The 14,621-nt window shown below is 39.4% G+C and overlaps 2 protein-coding genes across 2 annotated transcripts; one reads left to right on the top strand and one right to left on the bottom strand.

Moving 5' to 3' along the window:
* The first annotated feature begins 756 nt into the window (after nt 1-756).
* Nucleotides 757-2,720, top strand: LOC133712689 (thioredoxin X, chloroplastic). The gene is made up of 2 exons (XM_062138794.1): nt 757-1,178; nt 2,316-2,720. The coding sequence occupies exons 1-2, from the start codon at nt 765-767 to the stop codon at nt 2,520-2,522; spliced, it is 621 nt and encodes a 206-aa protein (XP_061994778.1). The 5' UTR covers nt 757-764; the 3' UTR covers nt 2,523-2,720.
* A 132-nt stretch (nt 2,721-2,852) lies between these two features.
* LOC133712690 (sugar transport protein 10-like) lies at nt 2,853-4,741 on the bottom strand. Its single transcript, XM_062138795.1, has 3 exons — nt 4,228-4,741; nt 3,522-4,151; nt 2,853-3,430 (listed from the first exon to the last, which is right to left on the bottom strand). Exons 1-3 carry the CDS (start codon nt 4,684-4,686, stop codon nt 2,972-2,974), a joined length of 1,548 nt encoding a protein of 515 aa, XP_061994779.1. The 5' UTR covers nt 4,687-4,741; the 3' UTR covers nt 2,853-2,971.
* Between the last annotated feature and the right edge of the window lie 9,880 nt (nt 4,742-14,621).

Genomic DNA, 14,621 nt, shown 5'->3' with positions numbered 1-14,621 from the left:
CCTATCTATTGTGTTTCGAGTACTATCTATCGGTCCCCAACACATATCATTTAATAAGCAGCTAAACACAATATCAGTTGTATCCAAGCATTTTGTAATTTATATGTATCCCTTTGTATTTGAAAATTCCATTCATGTGATCAAATACACAAGTTATTGAATAACAGGGAAGAATAAAGAGAGAATTTTGAGATAAGTCTTTTACATATCATTGATGCTTTACACTGATGGCACTATATATATATATATATAATTTCTCAATTTTCATTGTGAGAAACCATACGAAACTTAATCCCAACAATATTTCGGAGAAAAATTAATGTTGTGATTTTTCGTATGTTCATTTATGGATGACAATCAATAATTTTACATATGTTAATTTTTGGATGGCAATTAAATAATAAATTTTTGTATGTAAAAACTCTTCTCAAACCTCGTTTGAACGAAGCCTTCAAATTTTCAGATGTGGACATAACGGTGTTATGTGAAAAATTATAATTAATTGAAGCAGTAAGGGAGGGAAGAGAATTATGTAAAAATTAGATTATAAGGATTCCATTCCCTCCCCTAAACAAAAAAGTACAAAGAGATGAGAAAACAAAATGTGTCTGATCCACAAAATGCTACTTTCTCTCGTAACCCCTCCACAGTCGAACATAGATGAGATACCCAAATTTGAGATTCTGTGGCCAATAAGCTTCCACCACGCCGAGCGAGCAATGGTTCTCCTCTCACTCATAAAGCGCAAACAGAGACCGAGTTATATGAACAAAACGTTTACCCCTCTCCTCTGTTTCTCACAAACTAGAAGTCTAGAAAAGAAAAGAAAGAACATGGACACCGTCGTCTCCAATTCAGCATTACTATCCATACCACCCTTCTCTCCAGTCCGTACAGTTACTTGCAACTCTTATTCACCAACCACTTCTCTCAATCTCTCGTCAAAGAAGCACTTCTCCAGCTTCTTCTACACCCAAAAGAAACAAGTTGGTCATCGCAACTCTTCTTGTACAGCTCCCAAGTTTTCAATCGCTTCAAGTGCTGCTATTCAGGAAATCAACGAGACCCAGTTTCGGGATACGGTTCTTAACTCGGACCGTCCGGTTCTTGTCGAGTTTGTTGCCAACTGGTGCGGTCCTTGCCGCTTAATTTCTCCCGCCATGGAATGGGTTGCTCAGGTTCAATTCTGTCTCTCTCGTATCTTTTAATCACCATTGGCATATGTTTATTTAAGCAAAAGTCTGCATTACGTTTAATTTCTGACAGTGGCGGACTAGTTCTATACAGAAGTAGACTAACTCGATACAGTTGTAGATTAGCTCTGATGTATGCATATGGACTAGTTAGTAAAAATAGGATTAGTTTGTGGACTTTTGGAGGCCATTGTGCAACCTTCTTAGGGAATTGGATCATTGGGAAAAGTTTGAGACCATAGGAAATGTGTTACATTTGATCAAGACTAAGCATAGATAAAGAATACAGTTTTTCTCATCAGATGAAAAGATAGAATTAAGCGATAAATGTGCACAAACACTGAAAACTACCACTCTACCAGGTCCTCATTTAGACTGTTTGTTTGCATCGTTTGGGTAACTTACAGGTTTCTATTACTAAATGGTAGGTTGGGTGGCCGAGAAACAATATCCTCAAATGTACAAATTAAGACATTCTAACTCAATCCTGTGTCTTTGCTCATATAAAGTAGTCGCAAGTATAGAACTATTTTCTCTGTGTAGTAAGAATAGAAGTCAGAAATCCTGTCATCACATGTTTCATTCTCTGTTTAGTAAGAGGCTATCTGATACACCATTTCAGCCTGTATAGTTCCACCCAAATTAAGTGTTCACATTTTTCACATGATAGACGCTAAACCAGAAATCAGGAACCCTACTGTCACATGTTTTCTTTAACATAATGATATTTGAGTAGAATGGTTTGCCACTAACACCTACAAGTACAAAAATGGGCGCCCAAAAAATGGGACTGTGTCTGGTTTAGAGGAACCAGTTTTCTGACTGCAGTAGTCTAGATGGCTTATAATTACAGAAACTGCTAGATCACGTCCTCAGCTAATTTGGTTAGAAAATGTGATTCCTTCAACACTGAAAATGCATAAACTGAAAAGATTATGTTGGCTGCACTGATTAAGATTGCAGAAACCTAATTACTGTCTACTAAATTTTCAGAGCATTTCATATCTCATTGTCTATCAGTCTGTTAAGACCAACATAGACAAACAAGATCATTTTATCTCAAGGCTGTATGATTATACAATTCATTCAAACATCTGAATGAGTTCATTTATTAATCCTCAGGAATATAAAGACAGATTAGCAGTTGTTAAGATCGATCATGATGCAAACCCACGATTAATTGAAGAATACAAAGTTTATGGTTTGCCTGCTTTGATTCTCTTCAAGAATGGACAGGAAGTTCCAGAAAGTAGAAGAGAGGGTGCAATTACAAAAGTTAAGCTTAAAGAGTATGTGGATGCTTTTTTGGAATCTATATCAGTCGCATAGCCCACTTCCATTTGGATTAGCGTACGTGCCTATACCATCACTTCAATGACTGTAATGTGGTAATCCCTTCCCTTTTTCCCCCCCTCTTTTGACATTCTATAGTATAATTGAAGCTGTAAATCTCCGAAAATTATCACAAGGATGGATTTCGCACTTATTTTTTTATTAATAACCTACCTTCTTCTCGTTTCTCTCTTCTATTTTTGTATCTCCAACTAGATGGGTGGTGATAGGGATGATTATTTCCAATCCGGACTAAAGCTTCTTAAAGTACATAATGTTATAGGTTCTTAAAGTACATAATGTTATAAGTAGTGTTAGGTTCTGAAATTGAACATCAGTAAGAGTTTAGATGTATGTAAATTATAAAACGTGGAAAAATTATTTGTCTTGTAACGGATCTTGGAGTTATGTACGCATACAACACTTTCAAAATCTACTCTAGTTCATCAAACTACAGCTTTGTCATGTTTATCATGACCAATGACAGCCTCATCTGGGATGTACTTTCCCCAAAACCAGTGTGCTTTCCACACTCTATTCATCTCTTCAATGGGGACGTTCTTTGTCTCGGGTAGGAAGAAGGAGACGAAAATGGTCATAACGGTCACCCAACCGGCAAAGAAAAAGAAGAGACCAAACTTCAGGTGGCAAAGCATGGTGAGGAAGCCCTGGCCAATGAGAAAAGTAAAGAACATGTTAACTGAGACATTGATGGCTTGTCCGGCTGATCGGATCTCCAAAGGACAGATCTCACTCGGGACCAACCAACCTAATGGACCCCAAGACCATGCAAATGCTGCAACATATCCACATATGAAGACCAAGACCCAATTAGCTTCAGCCTTTGTAAATGTTCCTTGTCCGCTAAGACCAAACTGCAAGGCAATCATGACTCCGACGGCAATCTACAGTCGTAGAAGGTATGTTAAGAATTAAATAAGAAAGGAGTAATTAGTTGTATTTATAGGATTCTGGCCAAGCTAAATAAGAAAATACCTGGCAAAGGACCATTTGCAATCCACCTTCGAGGAATAACACTTTTCTTCCAAACTTGTCAACAACGACCATGGACACTACGGTACAAACAACGTTAACACCACCTGTGATGACTGCAGACATGAGAGAAGCTTCATCTCCAAAGCCCAAAGTCTTGAAAAGAACAGGCGCGTAAAACATGATCACATTGATGCCCGTGAGCTGCTGGAAGAATGGAATGAGAACACAAATGATAAGTTGAGGCCTATATCTTGGTTGCATGATGTTTCCCCATTGGTTCTCCACTTTATGTGCAGCCTCAGTAGCATCAACAAGGTCTTGGAACTCATCATTGACATTGTCAGTGCCACGAATTTTTTGTAACATTTTCCTAGCCTTCTCAGGGTGTCCTCTCTCTACCATTGAATTTGGTGTATCGGGCAGAAAGATTGCAGAAACAGTCATGATCAAGGAAGGGATTGCTGCAAGAGCCAAAGAAATCCTCCAACCATATCCACCCTTGATCTTGGCAGTGCCAAAGTTAACAAGCCCCGCTACTAGAATACCAATGGTGATGGCCATTTGAAAGCCCATGTTGAGTGCTCCTCTAATCTTTGTTGGAGCCATTTCCGCAAGATAAACCGGAACAGACTGCAAACAAGCTTAAGCTGTCAGGAAAAATAAGTTGATAATATAATATCAATTTGTTTATTAAGAATATTTTTACCTGATTAGCAAATCCAACACCAACACCAAGCAAGAGACGACTTATGATCAAAATTATGATGTTAATGGCAATACCGTTTAGGATAGAGCCAATGAAGAAAACAAGGCCTGCCACTAGCATGGATATTTTTCGACCAAATCTCCTAGTTACCGATGAAGCAAAGAAGGAAGCCACCAGCGCAGCAATGTAAAGAGAAGAGGTGAACAATGTGAGGAGTTGGCTATCGAATTTACAGTACTGGTTTTGATCAGCAGTCTCATTCTTCATCTTGTGGTACACAGATGGGAAGAACTTGCTCAAGAATGACTCCATTGATGTCACACCTCCTGAGATTCCAATATCATATCCAAAGAGGAGACCACCTGTGGCAGCCGCCACACATGCGAATACCACAAAAACGGTGACACCTCCTTCATAGTTTCTACCTCCGCCCTGAACACTAATACCACCTCCTGCCATCTCTCTCTGAGTTCTCAGAAATCTTTAAAAAGAGGGAGATATAGATATAAATGTTCTGACTCTTTGTTTCTTGTATCTCAAATCCCAAAGTGTTCAAGTTTATAAAGGCATCAAAATGTGACAAACATGCATGGCTCTGTTTCAACAACTTGAGAGTACCAAATCAATTAGGTATTGTGAAGCTCTTAACCTACCTCTTTTGCCATATTTAGATCTAAAATGCTAAATTTGTTAGTTAGGATATAATCCTAGCAGAAACAAATTCTTGTTTCGGAGAGATAATTAAGTAGTTGATTATTACAAAACCATTTTCAGCTTGGAAAACTCCAAATTTAGCAAATGTGAGATGGACATAGTCAAACGGTTTGACCAACACAGTATTGATTATTCCGATATGATAAATCTATCATGATGACATAATTAGTCAGAATATATTCTGCACTAAACCTTGAACTTTAAATAGCATGATGGAAGGGAGGTGATATTCACACCACCTTTTCTTTTAAAATTAGTAATAAACTCTCTGTTAGAGGTGGCAAACGGGCCTGTCCGGCCCATTTTAAGCTGGCCTAGTCGTGCTTCTTGCTGTGCTTGGGCCGGCCCATTTATTATCTTGCCGGGCTCGTGCCGGCCCATTTACTTAAACATTAAGCCCGGTCTGGCCCATGGCCCGAGCCCATATCGTGTCGGGTCGTGCTCGTGCCTACCCACTATAAAGCACGGTTTTAAAATCTTAATTTGAATAAATAAAAAATAATTTTATTTAATTATTTAGAAATTTCAAATAAATTAAGTTCTACGATGTTTTTCTCAATCTTAGCTTTTTAAGATTAGTTTTCTAATAATTTTTTATATTCCACTATAAGAAAGAAAGAAAAAAAAAAACTCAAAATATATTGCTTTTAGTATATTATTGTGAGATTAATCTTTATTAATATAATGAAGATTTAGTATCATATTATTCTTTCCTTCATTCTATAGTTGTATTATTATGAGATTAGTCTTTATTAATAAACATATATGTAATATTTAGAAAAAATATTTTATGTCAAAATAAGGATATAATGTTTTATTTCACTATTTTAATAACATAAAAGAAATAGCATTGGTGGAATTGTCATGAGATTTTAAATAAAAAAGTCTAATATTCAAATCTCATCATTGTGGTTTTTTAATATTTTTAAAAACAAAATGAAATTTTGTGTTTGTAATGGGCCGGCCCACAATATGTCGTGCTTGGGCCGTGTCGGGCCCATTACTGGCTCGGGCCGGGCAGGGCCAATGGGCTAATATTCCTAGGCCCAACCCGACCTGTTATTCTAACATGCTCGGGTCGTGCCGGGCCACTAACGGGCTTGGGCCGTGCCGGGCCGCTTTTAATCGTGTCGGGCCCATGCCGTGCTCGTGCTTAGCGGCCCGTTTGCCACCTCTACTCTCTGTTGTGTTATATTTTATACATAATAGCGAGTGTGAGTAGTAATATAAAGCATAAAAAATTAAAAATGAGCATGCATATCACCTCCTTGATAAAAGGGTCCAACTAGTCTTCAATAGGTCAAAATTTTTGTTTTTTATATTTCTAATGTTTTTCACTTTATCACTTTGGTCTTTAAATAACTGAAGATTTCCTTATAATCAGTACATTTGTAAGTAAATTGGTTAGAGAGAAACATTCAAGCCATTTAAGACCATCTCCAACAGTGGGGTCAAAATCCACCGTGGAGCTCCAACAGATAGAAAAGACAGTTCAATATCTCTCCAACCCATCCTTCAAATCCACGGTGGAAGACAATTCTTGTTTCTTCTGTCAAAAATGTTGGAGAGGAAAGATCTCATATTGGAAAAGTGACAAATAAAATATAACTTATAAGTAGTTGGGACAATATCGGTACAATGGTGGGTTACGAGCCACGCTTGTCGCTGTTTAACATGGTATCAGAGCGAGTCCTTCTCTAATTGCGTCTCCATGTAGGCACATATCATGAGCCCAAATTGCGGTTCCTTGTATTGCCATCGAAATATTCTGATTGGATTATTACTAAGTGTCCAATGTGGGCCTTGGATTATATTGACCAAGTCTCCGATATGAGACTTGTGTCCCAATTTCCAATGTGGGAATTGAATTAATTAATTTCACGTGTAGACCTAGAGTTAAGTTGCACGTGATGGGGCGTGTTGGAGAGGAAAGATCTCACATTGGAAAAGTGATAAATAAAATATAACTTATAAATGGGTGGCTCTTATCCAATTGTACCGAGGCTTTTTGTGATTAAAACCCAACACCTAACGACTGGTTAAGTTGGGACAGTATCGGTACAATGGTGGATCACGGGCCACGCTTGTCGCTATTTAACAAAAAATAACAGCCTCTACTCATCTGTCATTTTCTTTTTTTATTGTTTCTCTCATTCTCCCTCTTCCTCTTCTCACCTTCGTCCTACCCAGACCGAAGCCACTCATGGCAGACCTTCAATCATTCTCGCTTCTCTATTTCTTCCTACCATGTCGGAGATCAGTCGGAGAGTGAGGTTGCATAGAAAATCAAGGATTAGATCAGACCAAGTGCTTCTTGATTGATTAGGTGAGCTCAATGAAGACTGGGAATATGAGATTTTGATGAAGCAATTGCAAAGTTTTGATGGGTAATGAGATTTAATCTTCTAGTTTTTGATGGGTAATGAGATTTAATCTTCTAGTTTTTTATGGATCTGTAGTTTTAATTGCCTCTGTGCATATGCCTTTCACAGTACTGAGAATACGGGTATGTGTCCTTTGAACACCTCTGTTTTTTACCATCTAGTCTTCTACACCTTCATGGCTCTCTGGGTCTATCTTTCTACCGAAGCCCATATCATAGCAACCCACCCAACTGTTTCAATTCAATTAATTGAACCACCCCCAGTAGGTATTTCATTACCATTGTAGTTTGGATTGCAGAAGGATTGCATAAGTTTTCTACCATTGCAGAATTTTCTGGCGGGCTACTCATTCTTCTTCAAGTTCTCTCTTAATAATAATAGATATTTGACCCATCTGTTAGTGTGCAACTTTGCAAAATGTCATTTGCCACATAAGCTGTCAAATTCAAATTTGACAAAAAAAATTTGACATCTTTGTTGGAGTTGCTCTAAGGTACGAAAAAATTCAAGCTATTTAAGGTATGGCGTCTTCTCAATGTCATTAGTGCAAAACGTACCTGCTAACCAAATTATTGAATGAGTGAACTTGAGTAGTTTTTTTGTTACATTGGAGGGAAATGAACCCAGATGTAACCTATTCCTAACCCAACTCTCAATCCCCCTAAGTGTACCTGAGAAGTATGATTTGATTCTTTTTGTATTGTATTTAGTTTCCTATTCTGTTTAAGTTTTATTTTCAGACAAGGAAAGCTTTGGAATAACTTTAATGTAAAGCTTTGAAATAACATTAATGTTTTCTTACTTTTGTAGAGAATAAGATCTGGGTTTCCTTATTTTCCAACTATAAAATGATCTAGGTTTCCTTGTTGAATTATTGTTTGAGAGCTTCTATTCATACCTCTGATATTAGCATTTGGACCTCTTCTCAAAAATTTTCTTTTAAACTTCCAAATTTATCCTCAGATCTTTTTCTCTTCTCACCTCACCATCTTCAAGCGGCTTCGATCCGAAAGAACTCTAGAGACGTTCAAGCAATGACCACAATTTTGATTGAAACTTAAATATACCTTGGAACGGGAGGTTGAATCTCAGTGAAGAATGTGGTTGTTTAGTTTAATCTCTCTTAACCTATAGCTATGTTCTGGTACACATGTATATGTATCTGATCCTTGGGTCCTCTCATTCCTTAACCAAATCTCATGAGAACTTTTTATCATTCCCACCATAAGAATCTATATAATATTTATATCATCTTGTCATGTGGGAATCAAGACATTTTCAATATTGGTAAATAAGATCCATAACTACTGTATATGATGATGATTGATGAATCCATAAGATAACACACAAATATTACAAGAAAATATAAAATATACAGTAGCCATTAGTGAGGTAGTGTTTGCCTACGGTAACACTCATAGCAGCGAAGCAAAGTTTTGAGAGGTGGTGTCGGAAGCCTGGTAGTTTGCAGAAATGCAGTTTTTTGGTTTAGGGACAAAGTAGGATTTTAAAATTTTCAAAAATGTTAGGATGTTTAAGGAAAACTAAAATTGAGAGAGAATTGAGTCGTGCTTTCATTGATAATAGGGGCCTATTTATATAGAGGATTACAAGCATAGAGATAGAGTTGTACATGGAAACATAATCGTACATTGATTGGATATCTCCTAAGATTCTCCGAGAATATCTCTAATATAAACTCTATTTCAACTAGAGCAAGTAACCTCGAGTTTGGGCCAGACACATATTCTGGATTTACTTGAACACTCCCCCTTGTGTCGCCCAAACGTGGTGCTCCTCTCGTTGCCTCATTAAAAACCTTGCCAAGTAACAAAAACTTTGTGGGACAAAAATAACCTCGGTCGAAGGGGAAAAAGAGCACAACACACCCTTCACTTTTCGAGACCATACATGTAGACATCTCCCCCTGATGACAACGGTTATAGGAGTTCGGATAACTTCCGCAAACGATGTTACCAACATGTTTCTCGAAAGTAGAATTTAGGCAATGACATAGTGAGCAAGTCTGCCACACTGTCCTCATATCAAACCTAATTCACTTTGATCTTGAGTAGAGTCTGTTGTTGCTGATTATCCTTGGTGTTGTCGCTTTTGATGTAGTCTTGCTTCATTTGTTTAAAACAAGCAGCATTATCCTATACGCTCATAGGCTCATCTGTGATAGACTTCAAACCACAATTGTTCGAACATGCGTAACTATGGATCCAATCCATATACATTCACGAACCACTTCGTGAAGAGCAATAATCTCTCCATTGTTCGAATATATAGCGACTAAGGTCTATTCTGTAGACCACCAAGATATCGCGGTCTTACTCATGGTGAACACTTAACCAGTTTGGGAATAACCTTTGTGTGGGTCAGAGAGATACCCAACATCAGCAAAACCTTCCAAAACACATGTCGTTTTGGGATGGGGATAGTGGACGCAGGACACTATTGGCGGTGTTCCTAATGTGTGGTGGATCCGAATCCATCGTTTCTCTGTAGGGATAGAATAAAGCCATATCAATCGTACATCTCAAGTACCGAAAGATATCTTTTACACAAATCCAATGGCGTCGCATTGGCGCAGAGCTATACCTTAGCTAACAAGTTCACTGCAAATGAGATGTTCGATCTTGTGCATTGAGCTAAGTACAATAATGCGCCTATTGTACTTAAGTAAGGCACTCCTGCCTCTAGCACATCTTCGTCATCATCCTTTAGACGAAAATGATCCTTTTCAGGATCAAGACTATGGACGATCATGGGGGTGCTTGGAGGCTTTGATCCTGTCAAAGCGCCTAGGCATCTATCAACACGATGCTCAAGTTCCAAACCGAGATATAATCGTGTTCTCTCAAGATCTTTCATCTCAAACTCGGATTTCAAGTGTTCAGCGGTTTCCCTTAACTCTTTAAGGGCTTCCAATGAAGATCATGTCGAACATAAACAGCGATAGAATCCGAAACTTGTTATGGAAACGCGCGGGCATATCCCTTCCCAATCAAGTATTCACTTTAGTGTGCGTTTCAACCTTATTGTGAACGCGCTCCGTGGTCTAGAGCCACTTGACTTGGGTAAATGAAGTTCACCATGAACCTTCATATATATTCCATATCTAGATCCCCATATAGATATGTAGTGACCACTTTTGTAAGCTGAATGTTCAGTTATTCAGAAACTACCAAACTGACAGGGTAGTGGAGTGCAATGACATCCATTATGAGAGAATATGTCTCATTGTAGTCGATTCTAGGGCGTTTTGTGAGAAGCCTTACGCCATAAGGCGAGATTGCCATATCTTTTTCTCATAACGCTTTCTAACGAAGACCCATTAGTCAATAGGTTTTATGTTAGAAGGTGTTGGCATCACTGGCTCAAAAACCTTCCTCTTCGTTAGAGAATCCAACTTAACCTGGATCGCATCTTTCCATTTAGGCCAAATTTCTCTATGTTGGCATTCATTCTTCAACGGAGCGTGGTTCGATATCATAGGACTCAACAAACTCATGCGCAACTACATCATCAATTATGATGGAGTTTCTATCCCACGTCTCATGTACACTAGTGTAATTTTCATAGAGCTCTATATTCTCAGGAATAGGTTTTGATGTTGAGGCGTCCCCCAACGATAACCATAATCCGGAAGATTCTCATGAGATGGATTTTGAGTCTTGATGATCAAAGGATTGGAATGTGCCAAAGTATCCTTCGAACCCACGGGCCTCCCATGCATCCTAGCTGGGGCAATGGCCTATAACGCCAGAGTGCCACTCTCTTTGGCGTTTGCACCATGCCTACCTCCGTGTAGGGTGGCGCTACGTCCTCTCGTAGGAACGTCCTTCCTTGCAGGCATGTTTGCAGCATATTTGTGTGATTTCGTCACTTTAACGGGGATTGAAGTGAGACATAGTGGGGACAGACCACGAAAATTCCTGTTGCTCCTGCTGAACATCCGTCTTCTTATCTCCCCCTAACGACGGGAAGACTGTCTCATCAAAGTGACAACTCGCAAATCTAGCAGTAAGGAGATCGCCTTGCAAGGGCATTAAGTGGCGGATGATTGTTGGAGTCTCAAATCCAACGTAGTTGCCTATTCGTCTGTAAGGACCCATCATAGAGCGCTGTGGCGGCGCAATTGGCACATAAATGGCACACTCAAATATGCGTAAGTACGAAATACTTGTACCTAGTCACTAGCTGTAACGCAGAGGTAGATTGAGTGGCAGTGGGTCATAGACGAATTAGCATAGCTGCATGCGATATTGCATCACCCCAAGCGGATATAAGGAGATTGGTGCGCATTACCAATGTCCTGACTACCATCGTAGTCGTTTCCGCGAGACCATTTGGGTGTGTACATGGGAATATGATGTCCAACATCAGTCCCATTGCAGTAACCATCGAAAGTCTTCGATATAAACTCTCTAGCGTAGTCAAATCCAATTGACTGAATAGGATGATTCGGGGAGTGAGCCCGTTGTCATATGATATTTTCTAGGGGTGTAGCATAAGCAGCATTACAAGTGGCAATGGCACAATACGTGACCAGCGTGTTTGCGTGTCAACCAACATCATGAGATATTTAAACGTCCGCAAGTTGGTTGAATTAGTCTATAGAATCCCCATGGATTCTATGTAAGAACAGAATGAGTATTTTCATATCCTTTGTATAGGACGGTCTCAGTCCTAATTTTCCTAAGGAACGGGCTTTGTAAAACAAGCGAGAGGCTTTAGAAGCAACCAATGAGGATTTTGGTTGGACCTGAGCGTTTGAAACACTATTTAAAGCAAAGTTGGTGATTGCAGCATCACCTAGGGCGCCGTCACCATGATGGACGCCATCCATGGCGTCATGGATAAGTACTGTGCCAGCCCTAGGTTGGTGGTGGACAGCGGCTGCCACACTTAGTCCAGGAATCAAATTTTGATTCATGCTTCGTTTCACTCGAAAGAAAGGATATCCATGTGAAGTCTTTAGTAGACGGATTATTATATCATGACTACGATGACCTATCATGTCGCGACAAAGCCAATATGTGTCTAAATCCAAGAGATCTTCTCTCATAACTTTATTGGATTTAATAGCTCGAATAGTGACATAGAGTCCACTAGAGAGACACATAAACTTCTCTAATATGTGCCTTTGTTCACAATCATTAGAGGTATTGCAAAGGAACTCATTTCCGTTCTCTACATGCATTTTCGCATGGAATCTGTTGGCTATTCATAAGGGCGATTTGCCTTAGGAGCGTAGAGAGTTTCTGTGAAAGTAATCAAGGTGCCATTTGGCAAAGGGGAACTAGGGCTATTCCATGTCCTTAAATTAATATTGATGACCCAGCCATTGTAGTCACAAAAGTAATATGCTCAGAATCAAAATGGAGTCATAATGAAAAGAACTCAAAATCTTATTCATAAGACAACGGAGTACATCATTGTCTCTTAACCATTAGGAGAATCTAATCCAAATGCTAGCTAATGCAAAACAAAGGTAGTCTTTTGACTTCTTTTGATAACTCCAAAATAAATATGACCAGGTGAGTAGAGAGATGTCGGTGGAGCAAAGCTCGCTTAAGTACCACTTATCTCAAAACCTTCCTAGACATCATACTCATTTTGGATGAGTCTATGTGAAGAAAAACTAAACCAATGGCATTTACTACAAAGTATATGGCAATTGCCTATTACATCTCTTGAAAAAATAAAAACTTAAACAGAATTGGCAATCTATTGATCCCAGCCAGATTTGTAGTCTTCAACCCTTCACTCTAGATCATCTTCTTGATCTTCTTGTTCCACATCGTGAGCTTCTCTTGCTTCACAATATGCTTTGTAGGCTGTGACAATTTCTTCACGAGCTCTACAAATGTGTGCCCAATGACCAAATACTCCACATCGAGAACATACATCTCTTTGCTCAGACTCCATTGATTGAAGCGCTTTGAAAGCGTCATTTAGATGGCTCTTAGTGTTGGAGGCGCCACCAACATGGCCAGAGGCGTTGCCTCCCTCTCTCTTTCCACGTTGACCTCTTCGGTTCCGTGTTCGCCTATTTTGGCGATTACCTTCCCAAGTAGAGCGATTATATGGACCAGAACGTCCAGAAGTATCCCTAAGATTAGAGTTTCGCTCTTGGCACCCTCTCTTACGGGCGCGACTATAATTGGATTTCGGAATATGCTCTGTTTCCACGGATCTCTAATTATAGTTCTTCACAAGGATGTTGTCATGCTTTTCAGCGACATTCATAGCTCCAATGAGCTCATGAAACCTTGTGATCTGTCCTGCAGTAACATCAGTGCGATAGTTCTTAGCAACCATCAATGCAGAGATAGGGAAGGTAGAGAAAGTCTTCTCAATCAACATCGCATTTGTGATCTCTTTACCACAGAATTCCATTAAGGATTTAATGCGAATTTCTTCCGAGTTGTAGTCAAGAACTGACTTGAAATCACAGAAGCGGAGGCTATGTCATCTCACTTCTAGGTCAGGAAGCAAGGAGTCACGGATGTTGCCAAATCTTTCTTCGAGTGAGACCCATAGCCTTCTAGGGTCTTCTTCATTCATACACTCGTACTAGAGTGAATCATCCATATGACGAGTCATTAGGATGATGACTTTTGCCTTATTTGCCCCTAAGGCTGCTCTATTTTCTTCCAAAGCTTGAGCTTGCTCAATAGTTAGCACGTCCTGGCTAGGCTCGAGAATCGTATCGAGGATTCCATCGGCCTTGAGATGCTGGCGGACATCACGAACCCACCTGTGATATCCAGAGCCAGTTGTTCCCAATAGAGCAAAGTCCAATTTGTTCAGGTTACTCATCCTGAAAGAGAACAAGAAAAAGGTTAGTTTCGGAGCGGAAAAAACTACCACTAAAACATATAAAATTTCTGAGCGTAATCGCTTCCAAGAAATTCAATTCCAAGAGGTATTGGATTAGATCGAAACAATGACGTAAGTGGTCGATCATAAATTCTCTACAAACTCTAAGTTTGGAGATCTCAACAAGCTCTAAGCTTGGAGTGAGCACGAACCCCCATAGTTCGGCTTAATTAGGTCTCCCCTATGATGAAGAAAGGGGGTAGAAGAAGGGAGTTTGCAAGTCTCCGGAAAAAGAAGAGAAATTGAAATAAAAACTCAAAACGGGAACTTTTAGAAAAAAAATACCTTGAAATAGGTCACCGGAAAATTTGGCTCGAAAAAGTCGCTGGAAGTCGTTGACCGGAGGGTTGACCAATGTTGACCGACTTGCTGACGTGGCAGATATGCTAACGTGGCTGCTAACTT

This window comes from Rosa rugosa, chromosome 5 (assembly GCF_958449725.1).
Source record: "Rosa rugosa chromosome 5, drRosRugo1.1, whole genome shotgun sequence".
Lineage (NCBI taxonomy): Eukaryota > Viridiplantae > Streptophyta > Magnoliopsida > Rosales > Rosaceae > Rosa > Rosa rugosa.
Note: the sequence above shows the minus strand (reverse complement) of the source record. Positions and strands in the feature narration are given on the sequence as shown.